At 38.1% G+C, this 15,435-nt stretch overlaps 1 protein-coding gene across 6 annotated transcripts in view; it reads right to left on the bottom strand.

The window, feature by feature from the left end:
• The window catches only part of GNS (glucosamine (N-acetyl)-6-sulfatase), a 51,649-nt gene that overhangs the window by 21,958 nt on the left and 14,256 nt on the right, over positions 1 to 15,435 (bottom strand). For all 6 annotated transcript variants that reach the window (XM_039342186.1, XM_039342184.1, XM_039342189.1 and 3 more), the window contains 3 exons: positions 12,687 to 12,769; positions 11,548 to 11,666; positions 11,100 to 11,203 (listed from right to left, as the gene is read on the bottom strand). In XM_039342186.1, the coding sequence (XP_039198120.1) occupies positions 11,100 to 11,203; positions 11,548 to 11,666; positions 12,687 to 12,769 (306 nt within the window). The remainder of the gene's footprint in view (positions 1 to 11,099; positions 11,204 to 11,547; positions 11,667 to 12,686; positions 12,770 to 15,435) is intronic.

The raw sequence follows: 15,435 nt of genomic DNA, 5'->3' as shown, positions 1-15,435 counted from the left end.
AAATCAAAGATTGTAGCCAGGATCCATCCGGTAGCCAGGATCAAAGGGCACCCCAAATATCCACGGTGCCTGATCCATCGCTGCGTAAGGGATTATTTTGGAGCATAGATTCCATTTTCTTGGCTGTAGCAGAAATATTAGGTTGAAAATCATGTATATACATACAACAATGAGAATGAATTAAGGCACATACACCGCCTTTTGCTGCTAAAATAATATCTAAAGCATACCGATTTTGCAAAACTACTTCCCTTATTTCCCCCATTTCTTGATTAATTATTTTAATGTTGTTGATTGTTTCATTAAACATATGAACAGTCCAATTGTTAAGCAAATGAAGGTCCCTATAGTTCATGGCAACTCCTAGATTGGGCAATATTCCTCTGCTGATTTGAGTCTCTAAACTACCACCCAATGTTAGGGGTGGATCCGAGGAGCCAGTATCACGTTTGTTCCGCAGGCGTCCATCAGGGAGATGAGGCAAGGCATATACAGCAGGGGTCAAAAGGCCCAGTGTACAGGTACCTTTCCAATCCTTAGGCACCTGGCGATAGGCTCTACGGCCACATAGTAGCCACATATCAGGTAACTCATAATAACCCTGGCGAGATTCATTAGCAAATGTTATTATGGATTCCATGTCAAGGCAAGCCATATAGGTACTGACGTTTGTCCATTGATTGCTTCGATAAGTGTTGTTTATCTTAGTAAGGTTGCTTTTGATGGATTTGCATTTCTTTGCTGAATTCCATATAATAACTTGTTGACAATTACTATAATTTCCCAAATAAGTGGCACTACGGAATAGTCCTGTGCTATAAAAACAAAATCTGGCAGGTTCCATTATACGAGCGCCCACAGCATATGTCATATTCAAAGTCTCTGTAGTTATGTTCCACAGCTGCTTCCATCCTGTTTCATTGAACGGGATGGCATGGAAAATGAGGCCACCACGACTGTCACCAGGAATTTGCATGCAAATCCAACAGTTTGTGACGTTAAGTGTAAGAGCAGTGTGCCTGGCATCCCGTACAAAAGCATTAAAGGCCCACAGTCCCTGATCCTCATATGCCTGGCTAAGGTGGTGTACGTTGAGCCATATAAGGACGAACACAACGAGCTGGAGTCCAAATGATCTCGCCATGGTCGTCTATTGCAGCTAACCTCGACCCCAGGTAATGAGGGAGGCAGGCCCTTTCCAGGTGGGATCAGGCAAATGTCGATAGTATACCTGGGGGTGTGAAGAATCTGTGGGAAAAGCAGAAAAATGCCTGCTTGCGGCAGTTGAGCCAGGGGTGCCAGAAACATTCAAAAAGTTTAAGGTAAAAAGTAGAAGATTAAGAGTGTTTTGTATCCCAGGCAAGCCGGGGGTATTTTCCCCTTTCCTTTTTGCATGCATGTCTAGAGCCCTTTTTACGGTCTGATTGGCTCATTCCACGATCGCTTGACCAGTGGAGTTATATGGAATGCCAAATTTATGAACAATAGACCAGTGAGAGCAAAACTGGGCAAAGGAGGTGCTGGTATAAGCAGGAGCGTTGTCAGTTTTAATTTCTTTTGGATTGCCCAGGATAGAAAAGGTACGAATACAATGATTCATAACACGTGTAGCAGACTCACCCCTTTGAGGGATGGCCATAATAAAACCTGAATAGGTGTCAATGGAAACATGCAAATATTTCCAGGGGGCAAATGGCAAATATTGCGTAACATCCATTTGCCAAAGTTGACAGCTCTGCGTCCCTCTTGGGTTGACCCCTTGAGGAACAGAGTGTGCTTGGAGGCTGCAGGTGGGACATTGTTGTATGATAGCCGCAGCCTCTGTAGCCGTTAAAGAAAATTGTTTCATTAAAGCCTTCTTATTTTGATGAAAATATGAATGGCTGTCCCATGGGGTTATGGGAGATAAAACAAGGACAGAAACGTCCTGGTGAGTGGAGGCGGCCGAAGCGGCAGCATCCGCCTTGGCATTGCCTTCGGAGATAATACCAGGGAAAGGTTGGTGACTTCTAATATGAGCAGGAAAAAAACAAGTAAAGCGGGAATGAAGAAGGGATTGGAGTGTGAGAAATAGACTGAGGAGAGAGTCATCCAATGAGGGTGACACATATGAGTCAGATAAAGAGCTGAGAACTTTATATACATAAAGACTATCTAAAATAAGATTAAAAGGTTCAGAAGAAAAAGTTTGTAAGGCCAGAATTGTAGCGGCAAGTTCAGCACGCTGAGCAGAAGTTTGAGGAGGAGTAATTTTTGTGTGCCATTGTTCACCCTCCTTCCATACACATGAACCATAAGTCTTGCTGCCATCAACATACAGGGTGACAGCGTTAGGAATGGGAGAGGAGGAAATGGGAGAATGCAGAGAAATTGAAACATTATTAAGGAGTTGGAAGCGAGGGTCAGAGGGAATATGACAGGAAACAGATCCTGCCCAGTCAGCAAGAGAAAGTTGCAATACATCTGAAGAGGCAAATAAAGGTTCAATAGTAAGAGACATGGGGACATATAAAAAAACAATATCAAATCCAATTAAACATTTTGCTCGAAAACGGCCCTTCGTAATTAAAAGAGCAAACATATATGGCAGTGGATTGATAGATTTGCGAGGGGTATTGGGGAGGTGAATCCATTCAACAATGGAAACGCTCCCCTTTTGATGTTGGAGAAGGGCAGCTGTAGGAATAGAGGGAGTATTAAATATGGCCAAAGACAAAGGCTCATTGGGAATGGCCCGGTCCACCCAGCGGGTGGAGAGGGCACTATTAATTAATGTTTTTGAGTGGGGTTAAGAACAACAACAGAGGAGGGGCAAGTGTGGCCTCGCAAAGCCAAAAACAAGGGTGCCAATTGGGCAGTGGTGAGTGCAAGAAATGGACGCACAAAATTTATGGTGCCCAAGATTTGTTGTAAAGCAACTAAAGTGAGAGGAGAAGGAAGGTGGATGGCAGGGAGTACTGGAACAGAATGAGAGGCTAGGACTTTGTGTCCCAGATATAAAAAGGGAGATTGGGTCTGAACTTTTTCCGGGGCGACAATAAAGCCATAAGAAGCTAAAAGCTGAATGAGTTGGGGAAGGACAGTTTGTACTGTGCCAGGAGGACCCGGGGCAGCTAGGAGAATGTCATCCATATAGTGATAAAGCAAAAAGTTAGGATAGGATTTGCGAAAAGGCAACAAGGCAGCGTCCACAAAAGCTTGACATATGGTGGGGCTGTTAAGCATGCCTTGGGGAAGAACAGTCCATTGATAGCGAGGAGTAGGTCGGGACATGTTAGTTTGAGGCAAAGAAAAAGAAAAAAGTTGTTTGTCATCAGGGTGTAAAGGAATGGTAAAAAAACAGTCTTTTAAATCAATAATTGCCAAATCATAGTCTTTGGGGATCATATTTGGGTTGGGCATTCCGCACTGTAGCGGACCCATGGGTTTAATTATTATGTTAATGAGGCGTAAATCATGAATAATTCTCCAGTTGCCTGATTTTTTCTTGACTACAAATACTGGGGTGTTATAAGGACTGGTAGTTGGTTCCAAATGGCCAGATTGTATTTGCTGATATACCAGTTTCTGCAATGCTTTCTGTTTTTCTAAAGTGAGTGGCCATTGGTCCACCCACACGGGGGTGTCAGATAGGAGCGTAAGCTTCATGGGTGAAGGAGGCATTATTAGTCTTCCAGAGTTAACTTCGCATTAAATTGAGAGAGTAAGTCTCTGCCCCATAAATTTGTGTGAAGAGGGAGGATGACAGGTTTAAATTTAGCAGAAATGCCTTTTGTGATTTGTTGTGCAGTAAGCCAATTTTTACTGGAGCTTGCTTGTTGAAGTCCTCCCACTCCCCTGACTGCCGGTGAGGATTCGAGGGGCCAGTTAGAGGGCCATTCAGCTATTCTTATGACTGAGACATCCGCACCAGAGTCTACAAGACCAGAGAAGAGAATGCCATTGATTAAAAAAGGCATCACCAGTTTTTGGGGAGTAATTTGCTTTGTTAGTGCCAATAAATCAGAGGAAGAATTCCCAGAGTGAGGTGCATATGCAGCCTCTGGAATAGATGGTGCTGCACGTGGTAATAAAACCAAGCGTGCCACCGTATCCCCCCAGTTCATTGTGACAGGGAGATTGGTATAAAATTGGACTTTTAGGGTGTCTCTATACGTGGGATCTATCATACCTGGAAGCACAAACACTCCTTGTTCCCGAGCAACAGGTGTGGGAAGAATTATTCCCTCCGTTTCTGGAGGCAAGGATCCAGAATAAAGGGTTTCAGCAACCATGAATAGGTTAGGAAAAGTAACAGAAAGATCAGAAGCCAATTTTAAATCAATGCCAGAAAAATATTGCGAAGCAGAAGTAAGGTCTGAAAAGGATGCAGCCTTTGGAGAGGGGTTAGCTGCAGACCCCTCTCTTAGTTTCCCCGATTGGACTGAGAGGAACGGCACTGATTAGCCCAATGAAAACCCTTTTTACATTTTGGGCACACAGTTTTGGGCTTGGCTCCGGGGATGGCAGCAGGTCGAGCCGCGCCGGCTCCTGGGGCTCTGCATTGCTTTTTAAAATGACCAGATTTCCCACAATTGAAGCAAGTGCCTTGGGGTTGATTCCCCTTTTGGATTGCAGCTGCAAGAGTGTCCATTTGAAAAGTATTGGTTCCCACAATGTGGCAGGCTTTAAGAAAGTCCGCTAGGGTGGTATGGGACTGGAAACAAGTGGTTTAAGAATGGACTGGCAGTCCGCATTTGCATGTTCATAAGTCAATTTTATGAGGATTTCATTTGCTGCATCTCTGTTTGAAATTTGACGCTCAATGGCAACTTGCAGGCGATTCACAAAGTCTGCATAGGATTCAGTTGCAGTTTGGCGAATGGCAGAAAAAGATTGAATCGGGGTGCCAGACTCATCAACACGAGCCATGACAGAAAGAACACAAGTATTAATAATTGGAAATGCAAAGGGAGTAAAAGTTTGAGCCTGAGCATTAAGGGTAGCAAAATTGCCTTCTCCGAAGAGTTGTTCTGCTGTCCATTGTGAACCTGGGTGATTAGCTCTGTTTTGTGCCTCTCTTTTATATTCAGATTCAAAAACTACGTATTGCGTTCCGTTAAGAAGCATGCGGAACAGATCTTTCCAATCTTGAGGCAACATTCGATATGCGCTAGCAACTGAGTGTATCAGTCCTCTAGTATAGGGACTGGTTATGCCATAATCTTTTGTAGCCTTTTTCAATTCTCGAATCATAGCCAGGGGAAGTGCTTCCCAATCAACCACTATGCCTGCTGCGGTCTGTTGATAAGTAACAGGGAACAACTCTGTCTCGGATAGTTCAGAAACGCTCAAATCACCATTGTTCAAAGCCTTTTGAAAAGCGCCATGGATGATTCCGGGCCGGGAGACAGGCGGCAACGTGGCAGGAACAGGAGAGGCTGTTTGTTGTTTATCAGGATCCATAGAATTTGCAGGGGCAGAAGGAGGGTTAAAACCGGCTCCAGGTGGCAAGGGAGTGGCCAACATAACAGACGGACTTTTGTACGGTGGAGGGTCTAATAAAGGCTGATGAGGCAAGTCAGCATGGGTTTGAATCAGGGTATAGGCAATTTTCCAAAGGCACAAAATCTCTGGGGGGGCTCTCGGAGACTGATGGAGGATGGCGCCGATTTTCCTCCATGTATCTACTTTTAAAGATCCAGACTCCGGATAGGATAAGCAGTTAGCCCAAACGTAAGCAAGCAATTTAACAGCCTCAGATTTAGAAAGGTGACGGGTTAATTTCTGTTCCTTATCAGTAAGATATTTTTTCCTGCCAAGTAGCCTCAGCTCTTCCACATGTTGCTTTTGAGCGTGAGACATTCCACCCCCCATACTTACGAAGAGGAGTCAGTTGCCAGCAACTTCGTCGGGTGCACCAAGCCTATTCCAGGCGATAAGTAAAGGGTCGGCAGGGACGTATCCCTCAGTGGATCACGTCGGGGTCACCAGATGTGGTGGTCTCCCATGGAGAATGAGACATGCACGCAGGTATCTCGGGATGGGAGCCCAGAGCTGACTCCAACACCCTCTTTTATTGTTACTACAGTTTTTACATCACACAGCGTAATCAAAAGACGTATATAGGGGTGGTTACAATGTATCGCATAACAGACACTCTCTAGATGCAAGGCTACACAGGTGTTCTTATCAGACTCTGTCCAAATGGCTGATGAATGTATCCTGTGTCTGGAGCAGTCCGTTTGTTATCTCAAGGACCCTGTGGGAGCATTTCTATGGGTATATTTGTGCAATTAATCCCACAGTGGATGGCAAAAAAATGATGTTAGTTGGAATATATGCACCTAACGAGGGTCAAAAACTATTTTATAAGAAATTGTATAACATGATTAGAGACTTAGAATGTGATAATCTGTGTATAGTTGGGGATTTTAATGCGATTGTAAACAGAAAACTAGATTATAGAAATAACAGACGAAAGAAAGGTGTTAGAAGGATATTACTTAATTCATTTTTTGAGATGGTGGAAGAATTAAATATAAAGGATTGTTGGAGGGAAAGAAATGGAGATAAAAAACAATATACTTATTATTCAGGTAGACATCAATCTTGCTCTTGAATTGATATAGTTTGGGCATTGACAGAAGTGAATTTGGGAATTGAGAAAGTTAATATTGACATAAATTCGTGGGCAGATCATAATCCCATTAAAATTAAATGGAAAGGGCAAAAAAAGATAAGGAGATGGACCCTAAAAAGAGCAATTTTGAACCAAAATGAATTTAAATTAAAGATGGATGATCAAATGAGCTTGTTTTTTCAAAATAACAAGAAAGAAGACACGAATAACCAGAATCTGTGAGACACGGCAAAAGCCTTTATGAGGGGTATTGAAATATCATATATGGCCAAAGACAACAAACAAAAAAGACAACGGCAAAAAAACTTAAGTGGAAGATCTTAGTAAACTGGAAAGGGAGTTGCAGGAAGAACCCATACAACGGGAACTGAAACATCAAATAGATATTATTAAACATGAACTAAATATCATTGAAAAGGAAAATATGGCACAACAAATTAAAAGCATTAAACAAAATTTTTTTAAAAATGCAAATAAGCTGGGAAGATGGCTGGCTTATAGACTAAGGAAACGGAAAGAAAAGAACCAGATTAGCAAATTATATAATGAAGAAGGAGAGTTAATTTACCAAAATGAGGAAAAGAGGAAGGTAGCGTATGAGTTCTTTAAAACCTTTATGAGGATAAGGAGAAAGTAGAAGAAGGCAAGATGGTGCAATACCTTCAAAAAACAGACTTGCCCAGAATCTCGGAGAAAAAATTATTAAATAATGAGATAACAGCAAGGGAGATATCTGAGGCAATTAAAAAGCAAAAAAGTAACAAAACACCAGGTCCAGATGATTTACCTTCAGAAATCTATAAAAACCATCAGGAAATATTAAGCCCACTGCTATTAGAGGTGTACAATGATGTACTGAATAAAGCCAAGATACCTGAATCGTGGAAAGAAGCAACAATCACATTGATTCCCAAAGAAAATTCTGATTTGACTTATATTAAAAACTATAGGCTGATATCCCTACTAAATATTCATGACAATTATGGCAGATAGACTAAAGAAAATTTTAGAGAATTTTATTCATACTGACCAAAACGGCTTTCTTCCCGGACGGCATATAAGGAATAACATTAGGATTATTTTGGATACGATAGAATATTATGAAGCTCATAATGAAAAACAGATGGCGTTGATATTCATTGATGCGCAAAAAGCATTTGACAACATCAAATGGGACTTCATACTAGAACAATTAAAATATATGGATTTTGGGGAAAAATTTATAAAGATGTTCCAAACAATTTATTCCAGACAAGAAGCTAGAGTGGTGATAAATGGGGAAATGACAAAGAACTTTTTAATTCAAAAAGGCACTAGACAAAGCTGTCCGCTATCTCCACTGCTTTTTATCTTATCATTAGAGGTTTTACTTAGAACAATTTGAGAAGACAAACAAATTAAAGGTTTAAAAGTAAGAAAAGAAAGTTTTAAGGTACAGGCATTTGCGGACGACCTTGTATTTATTATTGAAGAGCCTGTACAATCTGGTCTTAGGCTGATGGAAGTGCTGGAAGACTATGGAGAAGTAGCAGGCCTGAAAATAAATAAGGATAAAACAAAAATGATAGTTAAAAATATGACTGAAGAGCAAAAAAAAGAATTGGAGGGAAGGCTAAATATGCAGACTACGAAAAAAATAAGATATTTGGGAATCCAATTGACAGCGAGATGCATCACTCTGAAAGAAGACAATTATGATAAATTAATGGTGCAAATTAGGTCTGATTTGGGAAATTGGGAGAAACTACAGATATCTTTAATGGGTAGGATACCCACCATTAAAATGAATGTTCTTCTGAAAATGTTGTTTCTGTTTCAATGCATACCAATTCGGCTTAAAAAGGATTTTTTACAAATTTGGATAGACTCATTTCAAAATTCATATGGCAAGGGAAACGACCGAGAATCAGATTAAAACTATTACAAGACGCTAGAGAAAGAGGAGGATTTGGCCTACCAGACTGGACAAAGTATTATCAGGCAGTGGCGTTGGTCTGGCTAAGTGAGTGGATGCATCTCAAAAATACAAAATTATTAGCACTAGAAGGTCATGACCTACAGACAGAGTGGCATGCTGCTTTGTGGGAAGAAAGACATTTAGTCCAGCAACACTTCCGGAAGCATTATATTAGGAGAACATTATTGGATATCTGGAAAAAAATAAAAAGAAATAATTATATGAAAATCCCCAGCTGGGTGTCAACATTAGAAATGTACACACATCCAAATTTGATAAAACGTGGGGGTGCTGTCACCTATAAAGATATTTTGAATGAGAAAGGAGAATTAAAAGCGAGAAATACCTTAAAGGAAGAAGGAATTGATCTGGAATGGTGAGCGTATCTTCAAATCCAATCCAAATTTAATAAAGACAAAAAGTGCATAAAGCAAAACTCTTCAGAATTAGATAAAATCTTATTTAGTAGGGAAGGCAAGACTATAAGTAAACTATATCGATATTTATTAGAGCAAGATATGATTGAGGAACAGGTGAAAGAAACGATGATAATTTGGTATAAATATTTTGGGCACAATATTGATTTGAATAATTGGCAAAGTTTATGGGAAAAAATCTAAAAATTACTCTAACAACCTCCTATAAGGAAAATCTCTACAAGATGTTTTATAGGTGGCACCTCCCTCCCACAAGATTAGCATGAATGAACAAGGGGAAATCCTAGATATGCTGGAAGTATGGAGAGACCGTTGGGAATTACTATCACATGTGGTGGCAATGCCCAAAGGCACAAAAATTTTGGAACTTATTAAAGAAATGGCTGGAAGAAATTTTCCTAATAGATATAGGGGCCAAACCGGAATTTTTTTATTGGGAATTATAGAAAGAAAATATAAGAAAGATACAAATTATTTACTACTGCATATAGTAACAGCGGCACGAATAGCCTTCGCTCAAAAATGGAAAGAGAAAGATACTCCAACCAAAGAGGAAATATTACTGAAAATTTGCAATTGTGCTGAAATGGATAGACTTACATGGGAAACTCAAGGATAAAAGTGAAACTATGTACTACAAAATCTGGGAACAATTTTATGATTGGATAGACAATAAGAGGGTAGCCAAGACAAATGTATAGTGTTAGAATAAAATATAGATTATAGACAAATGTATATTTAAAAGATAAATAAATATATAGAAATAAGAGAAAAGGGTTAATATTATATTATAAATAGTGAGCAAAGCTCAAGAACTTTATGTCTATATGAGTACGAATACTACTGTAAAATGTCGGAAGATGTATCTACGTCCAATGTGTTTTTAATTTTGTATTATTAATAAAAATTAAAAAAAACAAAAACAGAAAAACCCCTGAAACTAGGAAATTGCCAAAACTGTAGAAGTAACAAAACTGAAGCATAATTTCCTGCTTCTATTTGCCATTTACTTATATAATCACGAGCTAAAATTCCATCTCAGAAGATACTTTCACTTTAACTTAGACCTGATAACTGGCCACCTGGGATTATATAGACAACTTTTTTGGTTTTTAATAATAGAAAACAATGGTTCCCAAAATACTGTCCTGGGATCATTAGCAAGTCATGTGGTTATTGTAGGTGATAAAATAGAAGTTTTGTGAGATTTGTGATTTCTGATCATCTTTTAAATTTCAGGTGAGAATTCCAATGTTCTCTAAATTTTAGTTATCTCTTGAGAATCTCCATTTAGAAAATGTTCCTGGCGTCCCACAAATATTGCATGATTTCTGGATTATTAGTATGCCCTACCATTGTTGAATAACATAGTGTTACACATGAAGGCTTAAAGCCACCGATTCAGAATGTGAACATTCCATTTTATAATAAACAGAATAGTTATGTAGTAATTCTAACTATTAGCCTAACCTTTTCCCATTCTTAATCATAAAACTACATATAAGGATTTATAAGGGAGATTCATTCCAATGTACACAAAAGATACACTAGAAGCAAGAGAGAGAATGAAAAGGAGGTGAGGAAATTAGTTCCATATTATATACATCAGTATGTGCATTTCTTATCTAACCCTAACCTCAATAAAATTATTAATTTTATTAATGGAAGAGTGGTATTCAGCAATTTTTATAATTTTAGAGGGTTGCAGTCCTGCAAAGATTTCTTTGTTCTTTTATAGCAATACTACAATGTTTAGGCTTGGCTTGCAGATAGAAAACTTATCTAGCCATTCATGTGAGTAACAAGTGCTTCCAACGACTAGATAAGAGGCTTTATAACAACTTTAAAAAACTACTCAGGTATTAAAATAAATGCAATTTCTACTGTTTACCAAGCAGATTCAGAAACAATTACTATTCTATTGCTTTACCTACACATGTACATACAGTTTTACTACATACCTGTTCTTATAAAGCCTATTTCTAGTCAAAATATCTTGCATTCTTATTAATTATACTCAACATACAATTCATACTATAAATGTTATGACATCATACAGCATTGTTCTCAAAGGAAAATGTACCTTGTTTATCTGGTTGGGTTTTATTCCTGGACCTCGAACAAGCAATGGAACTTTAATATCAAATTCATACAGCTGCCGTTTGTCAATAGGCAAAGAAAACTGGCCTATAAATATAGAGAGCAGAAATTCTATCACTCACAACTTTCAAGAAATTCTGAAACAGAATATTTCATTCTTCAGAGGTTGATTTGCAAACTATTATTCTACTTTATCTGATCTTCAAGAAATATTTTCAATTAGTTGCTCATCTGTTGGCTTGAAATTTAGAGTTTCCAAATGAGAATATCTGAGGAGCATATATGATCATCCAAGTTGAAATAAATAATGTTCAATGAGTCTGTATTATTTCTCTCCCCAGAAATATCACATTTTTTTCTAAAGTTTTCCAAATGTATACCTGGAACTCCTAATTAATTCTAGGAGTAATTTATATATAAATATATATTACCTGTATGAAATCCATTGTCTGATGTGTAAAAAATATATGTATTATCCAGCTCTCTCTGAAACTGCAGCTTCTTCACAAGTTTTTCTATTAGATCATCCACTGACAGAAGTGTCCGCCATCTACATAGAGATAGGATTGTTCAGGTCAAAATACAAAAGCTTTAGCAGCATTTTACATCTCACAGAAGACATTGATTTCACACATTCTACAAAGTCATGGTTTATTTAGGTCAAATAAGTACTGTCACCTTAGCCAAGCAAAGATTTCTTGGGGGTCTTTTTGAAAAAATTGCCTGATTTGCTTAATTGTAACAGCACTCATGTGACTATTACAATAAATTTTTACTTATTGCTAAAGAGCAACACACTAGCACGTGCTGCCACATTTCATTATTTAGTTCTTCCGTCAATGGAAGTAAGCAAATCATTGAAATAATTGAAAAAATAATAATCCAGGTTCTCCAGTTAGAAATGTTAATCCATTAATTAGATATAATCTGAAAACAGTATTTGTAAATAAGTTAAGTTTACATTTCTGACTTTGAGAACACAGGAATTTCAGTTTAGGCATAATGCTTGAATTGAATATCTGGCTAATTTCAAGTTACTTTATTCTGATTTCAGCCTACTACTTTCTAAAATTTCTGGATTTCCCAAACTACAAGGGAACCAAATTGCAGAAGGTTAGTTCACAGCAATCAAGTTGAATTAATAGGTCAATTGTCATAAAATGTTTTATAACATTTGCCAAATATCAATTCCATGGGAGTCATGTATTCTGAATTTCTGAATACATTCTATATGTTATCTTATTTGAGGTACCTTGGCTCAAAAATTGTTGCCCTGTGATGTACCATTTTACCCGGGTAAAGATTAAAGACACAAGAGTTTTAGTAGTACATATATTGTAGGCTCTATTTTTCCCGCTTGCAGCTGCTCTCTAGTTCAACAGACATGTTGAGATTATAATAATTTGGAGAACTTTTGTAAAGTTAGGGTGGATGACAGATTACTAGTACTATTAGTTTTATACTTTCTAAAGCTAATTTCTATATCAAAGCAACAAACTGAAGTATGCATTTTCATACAAGATTTTCTTCGATTTTGCAAAAACAAATTCCTATAAAATTTGTTTCCTACCTTTTCCTAAAAGCATCATCTAGAAATTGTACTGATGAATTAGTCATTGGAGTCTTTGCTTGTCTGATAAGCCAATGTTTATCCTGTAAAAACATTGTTAAAAACATGAGAAAAATGTGCTTAACGTTTAATCAACATTATATAATTCTAGTTGAAAATAATGTGCAAATTTTATACATTTACTCAGAAGTAAATGGCACAGAATTCAGTGTGGCTTGCTCTCACTTATTAGGTACAGAAGAACTAGTCTATTTATTTAACGCAATTATTAATTTCAAGCAGCTTTTCCCAAATAAAAAACTGGCTGCCACATTTTGGCATTTGACCAATTTCAATAGTTACTATTGCTTAATTTATAACCTCATACTTCAAAAGACCAAAGGAAAATTGAGCACCAGAATTTTCCATAAAGATACACTATGTTTTGCCAGTTGCTGTTGTACTAATGTTTCTTCTATAAAGAAACCTAAACTCAAACATTTTGATTTCTAAATGTTTTTTATTATTTTTCATTAATAAAATAATATTGTCTTAGTGCAAATCAGGGCTTTTTTTGTCATAGAACGCCCAGAACGGAGTTCCGGCACCTTTTTTGGATGGAACCTTATAAGGTAGGCAAGGCGGGTTGTATGACGTGTGTGAATTCTGGCACTTTTTTTTTTTAACAAAAAAAGCACTGATGCAAAGTCTTACTAGGCAGGAAGTAACCAAAACACCAAATATTGCTAAAACACAAGACCTTGAATAGAGAAATAATAAAAAAACACTAGCCAATATAAAATTAAGAAATATCATTATGCTTATATCATGAAGTAGTAGAGCATCATATGGCCTTCATTTTCATCTAGAATCAGAACAGAAGGTACCAATCTAATCTGGAGTTGGTATTTTGTCAAAACAAAATGTGGGTCATTGTTTGCTAACTATATACAACCCATTTTATTGCATAGTCCACACAGATCAGCATATTCAAAAGAGGAATCTATCCAACCACAACTGAAAAATAAATTTCAGGACAGTTTGCATCATCTTGTTAATAAATACCTTAATCTTATTTCTTATCTTCAAACGAGATATGCACATTTATATTCTAATTAAATAACTGCATTTCTTACAATCTTATATATACTAAAAATGACCTTGGGTTTATCTATATTCTGTATTATCTATATTCTCAAATAAACAGGCAAAAGACGTCAGCAATAGAGTCAGATTTTTAAAACAAACAATTTAAAAGCATCTACCCTTACACATTGCCTTAGAAAAGAGAAAGCTGAATCATGCTTTGGATTTTTGTTGTTGTTGTTAGCTGCAAAGTTGTGTCCAACCCATTGGAACCCCATGGACAATGTTCCTCCAGGTCTTCATGTCCTCTACCATCTTCTGGAGTCCATTTAAGCTCACTCCTACTGCTTCAGTGACTCCATCAAGCTACCTCATTCTCTGTCGTCCCCTTCTTCTATTGCCCTCAATCTTTCCCAGCATTATGCCCTTCTCCAGTGAGTCCTTCCTTCTCATTAGGTGGCCAAAGTATTTGAGTTTCAACTTCAGGATCGGGCCTTCTAAAGAGCAGTCGGGGTTGATCTCTTCTAGGACTGACCGGTTTGAACGCCTTGCAGTCCAAGGGACTCGCAGGAGTCTTCTCCAGCACCATAGTTCAAAGGCCTCAATTCTTTATCGCTCAGCCTTTCTTATGGTCCAACTTTCACACCTATACATTGCAACTGGGAAAACCATGGCCTGGACTATACACACATTTGTTGGCAGGGTGATGTCTCTGCTTTTTAGTATGCTATCTAGATTTGCCGTAGCTTTCCTCCCCAGGAGCAAGTGTCTTTTAATTTCTTGGCTGCAGTCCCCATCTCTTCAAGAAAATTGGAGATATGAAGGGAACGTTTCATGCAAAGATGTGCATGATAAAGGACCAAAATGGCAGGACCTAACAGGCAGAAGAGATTAAGAAGAAGTGGCATAATTACACAGAAGAACTATACAATAATGAGCTTAACGTCCCAGATAACCATGATGGGGTGGTCACTGACTTCGAGCCAGACATCCTAGAATGTGAAGTGAAATGGGCATTAGGAAATCTGAGCAACAACAAAGCTAGTGGAGGTGACAGTATTCCAGCTGAGCTATTCAAAATCTTAAAAGACGATGCAGTAAAAGTGCTACACTCAATTTGCCAGCAAATTTGGAAAACTCAACAGTGGCCACAGGATTGGAAAAGGTCAGTTTACATTCCAATTCCAAAGAAAGGCAATGCCAAAGAATGTTCAAACTATCGCACCATTGCACTCATTTCACATGCTAGTAAAGTTATGCTTAAAATCCTACAAGCTAGACTTCAACAATATGTGGATCGAGAACTACCAGAAGTACAGGCAGGATTTCGAAGAGGCAGAGGAACTAGAGATCAAATTGCCAACATATGCTGGATCATGGAGAAAGCTAGGGAGTTCCAGAAAAACATCTACTTCTGCTTCATTGACTATGCTAAAGTCTTTGATTGTGTGGATCACAACAAATTGTGACAAGTTCTTAAAGAGATGGGAGTACCAGACCATCTTATTTGTCTCTTGAGAAACCTATATGTGGGTCAAGAACTGGAACATGGAACCACTGATTGGTTCAAAATTGGGAAAGGAGTCCGGCAAGGCTGTATACTGTCGCCCTGCCTATTTAATTTATATGCAGAGCACATCATGAGAAAGGCAGGCTAGATGAATCAAAAGTTGGAATTAAGATT

Source organism: Crotalus tigris, unplaced genomic scaffold (genome assembly GCF_016545835.1).
Source record: "Crotalus tigris isolate CLP2741 ecotype Arizona unplaced genomic scaffold, ASM1654583v1 scf7180000017775.1145084777:2100578, whole genome shotgun sequence".
NCBI lineage: Eukaryota > Metazoa > Chordata > Lepidosauria > Squamata > Viperidae > Crotalus > Crotalus tigris.
The sequence above is the reverse complement of the archived record's forward strand: the minus strand, read 5'-3'. Positions and strand labels throughout refer to the sequence as shown.